This window comes from Callorhinus ursinus, unplaced genomic scaffold, assembly GCF_003265705.2.
Source record: "Callorhinus ursinus isolate GAN/ISIS: 27379988/994484 unplaced genomic scaffold, GSC_fseal_2.0 scaffold35, whole genome shotgun sequence".
Taxonomy (NCBI): domain Eukaryota; kingdom Metazoa; phylum Chordata; class Mammalia; order Carnivora; family Otariidae; genus Callorhinus; species Callorhinus ursinus.
In genome coordinates this window covers 5850291-5861325 of record NW_027397097.1, presented here as the reverse complement: position 1 = coordinate 5861325, position 11035 = coordinate 5850291, and the positions used below count along the sequence as shown (strand labels likewise).

The 11035-nt window shown below is 55.7% G+C and overlaps 2 protein-coding genes across 10 annotated transcripts in view; both read left to right on the top strand.

Annotated features, from left to right (window-relative positions):
• LOC112806341 (guanylate cyclase D-like) overlaps positions 1-6745 on the top strand; it is a 54991-nt gene extending 48246 nt beyond the window's left edge. Inside the window, 5 exon segments of the mRNA XM_025848626.1 lie at positions 1653-1767; positions 2366-2562; positions 4480-4576; positions 5238-5359; positions 6584-6745. Of these exon segments, the coding sequence (XP_025704411.1) occupies positions 1653-1767; positions 2366-2562; positions 4480-4576; positions 5238-5359; positions 6584-6745 (693 nt within the window).
• A 245-nt stretch (positions 6746-6990) lies between these two features.
• LRRC32 (leucine rich repeat containing 32) overlaps positions 6991-11035 on the top strand; it is a 17986-nt gene continuing 13941 nt past the window's right edge. For 2 of the 9 annotated variants that reach the window (XM_025894446.2, XM_073879744.1), the window contains exons 1-2: positions 7593-7964; positions 8428-8650. In XM_025894446.2, coding sequence (XP_025750231.1) covers positions 8508-8650 — 143 coding nt within the window. In that variant the 5' untranslated portion in view covers positions 7593-7964; positions 8428-8507. The other 7 variants (XM_073879745.1, XM_073879746.1, XR_012374511.1 and 4 more) reach the window with 7 other exon arrangements.

Genomic DNA, 11035 nt, shown 5'->3' with positions numbered 1-11035 from the left:
ATATATATATATATATATATATATACCGTGTGCTCATCATGTATGCTCAAGTGTATGTTTGTGATGAGTGCTGCCTGTGTAGTGTTAACATGAGAGCTGAATTTGTGAGGGTGTGTATCTGTGTGTTGTGACTACGTGACTTTCGAGGGTGTCTCTGTGGAATGTTTGCAACGTTTGTGGACAATGTGTACCTGTGTGTAATGTTTGTGTAAGGTTGACGCGTGTTGTTTTCATGAGTTGGGGCCCTGTGTGTCCTGTATGGTCTTTGAGGGGATATACGAAGGGCGTGGGGGCGGTGGGGCGTATGCTTTTGCAGGTGCACTGTGTCTGTGGGGGGGGGCATGTGGGTGTGAGGGGATGTCACAGGGGAAGGCGGGATAGCCCAACACTGCAGAGAGGGGCAGAGTTCTAGCTTCCACGCTGCCATCTCTGGGCTGTGTGACATGAGCTAGTACTGCCCCCCTCCAGCCTCAGATTTCCCTCAAAGCCCAGTACTTGAGGTATTCTAGAAAGGCCTTCTGGTCATGAGGAAAGCAGTTTGAGTAGGACAGGAAGGGGTCACAGTGGCCTGTGCCAAAGAAGATGGTCCCAGTAAGAGCTGGGTGTGCCCAGCCCTCCGCCCCCTGGCCCATGCTCCAGAGGCCCCACCTGTCCCCCTGCCGAATGGGAATGCTGCCCACTCTCATTGCCCCTGGGGGCAGCCACAGACACACGTTAGACAGGCCCCCTCCCCACACCTTCCAAGCACAGCCAGGGCAAACTTCACAAACCACTTCACTCCTTCCCTGAACGAAACCAGCATGAAGAAGATAGAACAGCTGCCAAAAAAAAAAAAAAAAAAAGCAAACAATAACCAGCCAGAAATCACAAGCAGTGCCATCGACTGGATGAATGCCACGGGCAGGCAGTCACTGACACAAAGGAGCTCACTCCTCAAACAGCCCTAGTTGTCCATCACTGCTCCGGTTCGCAGAGATGGAATATGTTCAGAGAGGTGAGGCCATCGGCCCGAAGTCACACAGCAGTGGGCAGCACACCGGGTGCGGGCCCCCTCTGATGTCTGGGCCGCTTCTCCCCCTCGGCTTTGCCCTCCTCGGGACTCTCCTCCTCCCACGCAAGAGGGCAGAAAATACAACATTACACATAAGGGGCGTTGTGGTAGATTTAAAGAGGTTTAGAACAAGTGCTCTTTCGGCTAATTAATGGTCCAACCAGTGACAACACGTTAGAGTATTAAATGGGTCGGGGATGGAGCCCTGCTGCCTGGACTCACCTGTCCTTGCTGCGCAAGCTTGAGTTAATCACTTAACCTCTCTGGGTTTCCTCATATATCATCTATATAAAATGGAGGAAATGACAGTAATAATAATAACAACAACAATAATAATAATAAAATAATATTTACCTCAGTGGGTGTTGTAGGATTAAACGGGTTACAACACGAAAGCTGCCTGGGCTAGCCCATCCCCTTCCCAGCTTGAAAGTATACAGACGCCTCATGAGGGTCTCAGAATTTCACTCATGGTGAGAGAGACTCATAATCCTGGTAGCCACAGCTTCCCATTCCCTGCCTTCATTTCGGCAGCTCAGTGAGGAGGGGCTGTGGTCACCTCCGTCTCACAGAGGATGAAGGCTGCCCCTCACCCTCACAGGTGCGGCGCTTCTCCAAGGGCGGCCTGCTGACGGGCAGCACCAGCGCCACTGGGGGTTTGCACGAGCTGAAGCTTCTGGGCCCCACCTGGGACCTACTGAACCAGAGTCTCAAGGGTACCCGGCAGTCTGTTTTATCAAGCCCTCCGGGATTCTGATCGTCTCCACAATTTGAGAGGAGCTAGGCGAGGCCTCTGAAGAGCCTGTGCTGTGAACCCCAGAGTACCTCATGCGGGGCAAGTCAAAGAAAGTAGGGTGGGGGAGGGGAATCACCGCCTCAGCACCCTCTTGGCGCCTTGAGTCTGCTATTTTTCTTGGAGTGGAAGTAGAAGAGGCAAGCAGGATTCTCTGAAACTTCAGGAGGTGATCTTTATCTGTGGGGGTCACCTGAGTACATGTGAGCCAGTTTCTGAAAGCTTGGGGCTTTGACCCCCTTCCCAGGGGAAGACAGGAGCCCAGAGCCTACTGGGAGCTCAGCACAGCGGGGAACCTGACTTTCGGAAGGGACCTCCAGGGAAACCCTAGATGCAGGGTGCACCCACCATGGGATGCCTTCCCTGGGCCACAGCCCTTCCCCTCACAGGAGCCGGGCCTTGTCTGAGGAGCCCAGGGCCCACGTCAGCCCTGGGCCCACTGCACCTATAGCACTTGGGTCCCTCTACCCCAGGCGCTCCCATTGTCTCCTATCACTGGGTGCTTTATCTGCCAACAACAGGTCCCTTCAGGCAACCAGAGAGTCACAGCCTCTCAGGTGAGGAAGACGACATCAATAATCACACTGACCCAACAACCTCTACTCCACTCGGCTTTCCACAGTATCATCCCAACGCCTCAACGGTGAGGTGGCAGAATGACGGTCCCAAGTACACAGATGAGAAACTGAGCCTACGAGAAGAGAATGACTTGCCCGAGGTGGGCCAGCTCGGCCGCCTGGCCTCTACTTAATGCTGTCCTCAGGGGCACTCATGTGCCTGCCGTCTCCCCCTGGGCTTCGCTCTGCCGCTGCTGTTGGACGTGACTCCTTACAACATCGTGGACTATAACCCAAGCCCATACCAATAACTCTGGATCAGCAAAGGTTACATGGGGTTCAACCTTCAAATGGTTAAAATGGAAGAGAAAGTTATGTGGTTCAAAGGGACAAACCTTCAAGTTCCCAGCAGCCTGGGTGCTGCAGAGACCTGTGGTTTCATGGTCCACGGCGCAGCCCAGTCAAGCTCTGGAGACGCTTCTGATCCTGCCTGCCTGCTTCGCCCAGTCTCGACTTTTCTCATCTACCATCCCCCCTCTCCCCTGGGGCCTCCCGGAGCCTGCAGACTCCTCAGAACCAGTTCTCGATGACCAGGCTCAGAGCCCGGAGCCTCCTGTGTGGCTGTGGAGGGGTACACAGGGCCTCGCCTTCCCCTGCATTGGTCTCTCCTAGTGCTCGGGCCCCCACTGAGAACAGAAAACTTACCAAGCTAGTCCCTGGCCATGTGTGAGGGCCTTGGAGTCTGAGGACTCAGATGGAAATGGTTGCTGTGCCCTTTTCCTGTCGTGTGACTATGGGCAAGTCACTCCATCCCTCTGAGTGTCGGTCTTTCTTTTGTGAGAGGGGGGCAGCAACAGTCCCCCCCTCATCAGATGGCCATGAGGAGGAGAGAGTTCCAGTGCAGTACCTAGCACCGGGCCTGGTCTTGCAAGCCCTCATTACTCCCATTTAACACATCAGCTATTTCTCAGAGCAAGGGACACACCTCTGGCCCCTTTATAAGTGCTAATTTCCCCAGCACCCAACCTGGGCTTTTGGCTCACAAACTCCCTACAGCTGACATCCAGCAACATTTGCTTTCCTCTCCTACTGTGACTCCAGGACGTGGCCCACAGCTGGCACGGTCTGAACCCAGTTGCCCTAGGGAGCAAAGGGGGGGTTGGCGGTAAAAGAACTGGGGAACCCAGGGTTTTGCCCCAGAAAGCAGGGCCCCAGGAGGGGCTGATAAGGGACTTCCTGACTCCCAGGGGCCCACAGAGGCGCTAGGCAGGGGCAGGGAGTGAGGACGGCCGTATCCTTGCACTGAGATCTGGCCTGGGAGTACAGAGACCGGGGTTCAATTCCTGACTCCAAAGCTGTGTGACTCAGGCCAGTTACTTGACCTCGCTGAACCTGTTGCCTAGTCAGTAATTGATAATAAAGACACCTAACTGAAAGGCTCTTTGTGGTTGTTTTTAATCCTGATTTGCCACATGAGATGAAAGACTGGCCCACGGTGGGGGTTCAGCAAAGAGCAGTGGAAACCAGATTGAGGGCCCAAGGTGCCATGGTCCTCTCCACTTCAGTTTTACGGTTACATGGGGACAGCAAGGCCCAGAGGTTTAGAGACTTGCCCAAGGTCACACAGGATGTGCACATCATTGCCTTCCTGGGCCATCCTGTGTGGTCTCAGGGGCCACTCACTCCTACTTGAGACTTTTGGGTTTCATCTTGGCCTGAAGTAAAGCCCTCCCAGGGAGCCTTGAGCCCAACCTGGTGCCCGAGAGGGTCTTCTCAGTTAAAGGTGGTAGTCCTAAGGACACAGGAAAAGACACAACTACTATCTTCACTGACAGAGGGATGAGGGAATGGAAGCATTTTCACAAAAATACCAACACAGTCCAGACTGAGCTGCCCACTGACTGGCTGTTCAGGAGAACTCCCTATTCCTGGAGGTGTGCGAGCTGGGACTAATCAACACTGGATGGCAAGCTGGCCTTGGTGGCCTTTTAAAGAAAGCCACCGCCGCCATCCCCCCCCCCCCATGGCTGCCAGGCAACCCTGACCCTGCTCAGTTCCAACCTCTCCCCCTCCTTCAGATCAAGCTCAGACTCCTAGACTCGGCCTTCGAGGCCTCTGGACTCAATCATCCTATGTTCTCATCTGCCTCCCATCTGGTCTGGGAGCTCCACAAGGGTAGGTCCCGGACACTTTTATTCCTCAGCTTTCTGGGGCCCATCAGGGAAGGGAGGTCATATTTACTGAGCAAGTACCACGGGCCAGGCCTCTGCCCAGGTACTTTACACACACAGTGGCATTTGATTCTTTACAGCAAGCCATGACGTCAGATGATATTATTAGCCTCACTTTGCAGATCCTCAAACTGAGGTCAGAAAGATTAAGCAACTTGCCAAAAATCACACAGCTACATGAGTGCTGAAGAAGTGAAAGGACGAAGGAAGGGGTGCTGAGCACGTGGTGTTCTTGGCTTTTAGTCCCCCGTCCCCAGGGGCACCCACAGCAGGCAGGCACACTTGGTTGCCCATCTATCTCCAACTCTTGGGGAGCCCCATCCGGACGCCGAGTGAGGTGGAACTCCATGAACTCACTAACCACAACCACAGCCTTTGGGGGTGTGTGGGAGGCCCTGTCCCCCAGCCTGTCACAGCTCCAGTCCTGCCCTACCCCCAAACCAGCCAAAGCTCTGTGCCAGCCCAGTGATTCTGCTTGGCAGCAGCTCAGGGAAAGATGAGCTGGCACTCAGCCAGCCTGGGCCTGGATGTGGCAGGAGAAGGTCGCATGGGAGAACCTGGGAGATGCCTGAATCTGGCTCAGCCATGCTCTGCCCATGCTGCAGCGGAGCTGCGAAGCACTTTCTGGACATCTGGCCCCTTGGACAAGGATCTGGAAAAGGAAGCCGGCAACTACAGCAGAGGTATCACCAATAAAAACAGCAAGAAGTTACCTAACATCCGCTGGGTCCAGGCCCCAGGCTGGCTTTGCTGTACTCTGCTGGCTTCCACCAACCTCAAGAAGTAGCTACTATCTTCTTCACTTTAGAGGCAGGGAAACAGAGGTTCCATCGGACCAGGAGAACACTAGGGTCCAGAGAGAGGGTTGGGGTGACCAGCTGGGACCTCCATGAGCATAAATCTGAGGCCTCCAGTGGCTGAGAGGGACGAGGGAGGTTTGGACATCCTTCCCCATTCCTGCACTCTTTCCTACCCACACCTTCATTGCAGCTCAGGCCCCTCCTTAGGGAAGACTTCCCTGATTTCCTCCGCTGAGGCTAGGTTAGGCCCTGGGCCCCCTGCTATCACACTTTAACCTCTCTGGACTGTCCCCACCTGCGCAGGCCTGTCCCCAATGAGACAGACGGGAGGAAGTAAAGACGGCAACCACCTAGGGATTCAGGGATCCCAGCTTTATCCTGATTTACCATGAGGCTTTGGGGGGGTCCCCTTCCCATCTGCAAAATGGGGCACCCCGTGTCACTGTCGGGGCTGGGAAGAGAAACATTCTATCCTTGGAACCAGGACCCAGAGGATGGCCATGACCTTTCTCTCCCAGGTACCCCAACCCTTGGGTCAACACCTAGCAGGGCAGAGTACCTGTGATTTGGGAGGGCCAAGGCATCTGGGAGAGGGGGTGGCTTTGGGGGAAGACGTGCATCAATCTCTAATGCAAAAGACAAGAATACCACCATGCTACTTTCTGTCGACACTTTAAACCAGCCTGAGCAAGACGGTGCCTGAAAAGAGCGGCCAGATCGGCCTGGACTTAGCTTTGTGGACAGACTGGGCTCAAATCCCTGCTCTGACAGGCTGTGCGACTTTGGATGTGCCATGTAACCTTTCTGAGACTCAGTCTCCCTAAACATAAATGGGGACCTTACTAGTCCCAGACAACTGGTTTTTATTGATATTCGCTGTCCCATCCCTAGCCTCACTTTCTCCATCCGAAAACTGGGGACTTTGACGGTACCATTTCACAGGACTGCTTAAGGGTCCCGGAGATTCAGGAGGAAGGCCAGCGCGGATAGGAGAGAGCACAATCAGAGAGGGGAAGGGACCTGCCTGGACTCGTCAGAGGGGATGGCCGCGGTGTGGGGAACCCCCTCTGTGGCCGCCCCAGGGCCAGAGAAGGGTCATTTCCTTCCGCGTTCAGCCCCGCCGTCACCTCTCCTGTTTGCTCACTCTTAAGTGCGGCGGCGCCGGCAACGGGAAAACGGGGCCAGGCCGGATTTCCTCTGCGGACCTGCGGCTCCTAGAGCTCTCCCCCGACTCCCGCCCCTCCGGACCCCGCGGGGCCACGAGCTGCACGTGCGGCGGTCCGGGCGGCCTCGCCCGCCTAGCGCTTCCTTAGCGACCCCCCCACCTCCTCCCGGCCCTTTCATCCCGCCCCCTGCCACCCCGCCCCTTCCCAGCCGGGGTTCCAGCGGAAAGATGCTTCACCCCCTCGCGCGTTCCGGAGAAACCGAGTCACGCGGGGGCGCGCCGGCCGGGCGCTAGGACCCCGCAGCTTGGCCGAGGGGGGGGGGCGTGGTGGGGCGGGTCGGCGGGAGAGGTATTTAAATTGGAGCCCGAGCCGCCCCCTCGCGGGTCGGGTTCCCGTGGGGCAGTGGAGCAGCCGTGGGCCTCCTCGGGCCGTGACCCCGGGTCTGGCGCGGGGTGGGGCCGTGGGGGGGGGCAGGTTTGCGCAAGATGTGCCGGGGCTGCGCGGGAGAGGAGCGGCGGCCGCGCTGAGCCAGGTAGGAGCCGCCCCGCGGGCGAGGCTGCCGGCCCCTCGGGGAACCCGCTGGCCCGCGCCCCTGGAGAGCGCGGGGTGCGGCCGGGCCATCCCGATGCCCCCCTCCGCCCCCCAGTAGGCCCCTGCCGCCGTCGCCCCCACTCCCCGCACGGAGCCAAGCGGGACCCTGTCTCAGCTGATCTTTCCCGCGAAAGGGAGGGGCCGGCTTTCCTATTTGACAGATGGGAAAACAGCAGCCAAAAGGCCGGCACTTACTTGCCGGGGAACTCACAGCTAGTCAAGGGCAGATCAGGATTTGAATCCAAGTCTCCTACCGCCCTCGGACTCGGGCGGGCCGGCGCTTTCCATCCCACCGCACCAAATAGCTTGCCCATCTCTGGATGGGGACTGGGGGGGCACCCACCTCTCCCTGAGGAGTTCTGAAGCCGGCCTTCTTCATGAGTGGTAAGATGTGAGGGACCCCCACCCCCACCCGAGCTGCCTGAAATTCCGCCATCACAGCTACATTCCTTTGGGTTAAGGTCTAATTCCCCCGTGGGATGCACATGTCTCCAGAATGGGGCTTGCCCTTAGTGATTCACTGCTTGGTATGAACGTCCACAGCAGCTCTCCCAGGACCCTACTCTGCTGGTGATTGGGGCTGAGAGGAGGGAGAGGAGCACCCCAGAGCCCAGCCCTGTGAGCTTGTCTGTTTATGTGTATAAGGGTGCGGGTCGGAGTCGTTGGAGGTGGTTAACGAGGGAGATCTTGGCCCGGTGTAGCGGGAACACTTGCTTTGGAGGCAGACAGACCAGATTCTGACTCCATCTGCTATTCACTGCCTGTGTGACTTTGGGTAAGTCACCTCTCTGAGCCTTGTTTTCCTCCTGGGCACAATAAGAGTAGTTCTATAGGGGAGGGAGCAGGCAGCTCAGCACCTAATGGAGAAAACACAGCATTTGGGTCATGTAGACCTGGGCTAACACCTACCCCCTAAATGCTTATGAACTATGGGCTAAGTCACTTTCTGAGCCTTGGTTTTCTCATCTGTAAAATGGAAATTATGGTAACCACCTTAATGCGTTGTGACTTCAATAAGATAATACAGATCAAGGGCTTAGAACAGTGTCTAATGCCTTGAAATAGTAGGGACAGGCTTATTATAATAGTATAATAGGCATTGCCTTCTCCCCATCCCCCCACTATTTCTCTCTCTCTCTCTCTCTCTCTCTCACACACACACACGCACACACGGATATTCTCTGGCATTTGGGAGGCCAGTCAGAGTCCTAAAATGTCTCCTGCCTTCTCTTGCCTAGGCTACTAGTCGGCAGGCCTAGGGCCTCCCTCCTCAGCGTGCCTCACCTGGGCCGGTCAGCCCTCCAGGTCATTGCCCACGATGTGTCCCGGACACCTCACAGCCACTCTCAGCTCGATCGTCACAGTGGCTGGGGGAAGCCGGTGGCAGGACAGCCACCAGGCGACCTGCTGTACAGCTGGGACACTGAGGCACAGGGAGCACGGAAGCAGTAGTGTCCGAATGTCAGCCTGGGTCTGAGTGACCACAGTCCTCCCTCTTGAGAGTGAGTGGCCCTCAGGGTCCCCACAGCGAGTCGGGGGCACTACCGAAGGGGGCCCGCAGACGAGATGCCAGGGCAGAGGTCCACGGGCTCCAGGGACTTCGGCTGGATGCGCAGGTGCCCACCTTCGGGGTAGGGTGAAATCTGACAGGCGGAAGAGGGGCGTAGTGAGGGCTCCTTTGAGCAGCCCTGCCTTCAGGTTCAGAACCCATCCAGGCCCTTCCTTGTCCTGACCTCACAGCCCCTGAAGTAGAGCTTCTACCCCTCACTTTGCCATTTGTTCAATAGATGTTTGGTGAGCTCCACTTAATAGACCCCTGTTCTCATAGAATCAGAAATAAATGAACAGGAGGGGCGCCTGGGTGGCTCAGTCGGTTAAGCGTCTGCCTTCGGCTCAGGTCATGCTCCCAGGGTCCTGGGATGGAGCCCCGCATCCCGCATCGGGCTCCCTGCTCGGCGGGGAGTCTGCTTGTTCTTCTCCCTCTGCCCATCCCCCTGCTCGCACGCTCTCTCTCTCTCTCTTTTTCAAACAAAGAAATAAAATCTTAAAAAAAAAAAAAAAGAAAGAAATTAGCAGGAAATGATCAATGCGAGGAAACAAAATGTGTGGGCCTCTGGGGGGTAGCCTTCCAGGCCCTGAGGCAGGAATGCACTTGCTATGTTTGAGGAACGGTGGGAAAGCTAGAATTTGGTAAGGGCAGGACAAATGGTCGCTGTGGCCAGGGAGGCGATTGTGTAAAGCCTGGATTTCATTGGATGTTCTCAAGCAGTGAGACCCATGCTCCGATACATGATTCAAAGACATCACTCCGGCTGTGTGTGGAGGACAACCTGAAGGGGGTCCAGGTGGAAGCAGGTGTTGCTGCTTTCGAGGCCCAGGGCTGTGGTGGTGCCTCCGTGCGGAGCAGCGAGGCAGGAGGGAGGTAGCAGACTCAGGGTCTGTTTTTCAGGCAGAACAGACAGAACCTGCTGTTGGGGGTAAGGAGTAAGGCAGGGAGATGAAAAGAGAGTCAAGAAGGACTGCTCTTGCCAGTGTCACCTTGTGTCAGTTCTCAGTGCCTCCCTGGCCTGCCCGGTGGTGTAAGATCCCAGGGGATGGTGAGTCCTCTTTGCCCCGGGGCGCCTCCCATAGGAGCCGGGGTCAGGGGAACGAACCACGGAGGGCTCAGTGCTGTGCTCACTTGAAGCTCAGGGTCTGTGGGAACGTGGAGGATGAGCTACCCAGACTTGGGGAATCAGAGAAGGCTTCCTGGAGGAAGCGGTATCTAAGCTGAGACCCAGAGGATGAGGAGGCATTCAGCACAAGAGGGGGGAGGAAGTGAAGGCTTGGAGCGATGCAAAAGTGCACACAGAACTGAAGGAAATAGAGGCTGCCAGAAGCCAGAGCGGGAGAGGGGAGACAGTGAGCCATGAAGCTGGGGGAAAGAGCTGGGGTGGGCAGGCACACTCCCCAAGGAGTGCAAAGGTCCCACTGGAGGTTTCCATTCAATTCTGAGTACACTAGCTTTCAAATGGGCTGTAATGTTCTGCTTTTTAAACAGCAGAACCAAATCTCCTGTGAACGCAGGCGGTGAGAGAAGAGCAGCAATGGGGGGCAGGGGGCCCATGGCCCCGAGCTGAACCCAGGGAATGGGGTTGAAAAGACGCCACTGTGGCCCAGGCGTGTGTGGACCAGAAAGGGCCTCAGAGTAACCATCTTAATTTAAAATTCATCACCAGGACACTAGGGGATTCCAACAGCCAAAGACTCAGTCCTCAAAGGTCCTGTAGATGCCTCTTCTTCTAAAGCACCCTTCAGAGTTGCAATTGAGCGCTCATTTATCGAGCACCTGCAGGTGATGTTCTAGAGTAGAGGTTAAGGGTAAAGATGGCGTGGGCCTGCCACTAGTAAGCTGTGTGACTTTGGTCATGTTACTTAATCTCTCTGAGCCTCAGTTTCCCCATCTGCAAAATGGGAATGGTAATCATAGAACCAAGTCCTTAAATTACTGTAAGGATTAAGTGAGTTAATACCTTAAAGTACGGAGAAGAGTGCCTGGTGCATAATAGGGGCTCTGTAAAGGCACTTTCATACAAGGAATCTCATTTGATCTTTACCAAAACCTAGCAAAGTTGGCATTAATCTCAAAAGAGGAAACTGAGGCTCAGAGAGGTGAAGTGACTTGTACAGGTCCCATAGCAGGTAAGTGGAGGGAAGGAGGGAGCACTCAGTTATGGGTGACTGAGTCCAGTGCTCTTGGAGGGCTTTATGTGTCCTTCCTCGTGAACACTCTGTGTGTGTTCTGGTCACTTCTGTGCATTTATCTGTGACCCCAGTTCCCAGCACAGAGCCAGACTTTTTTTTTTT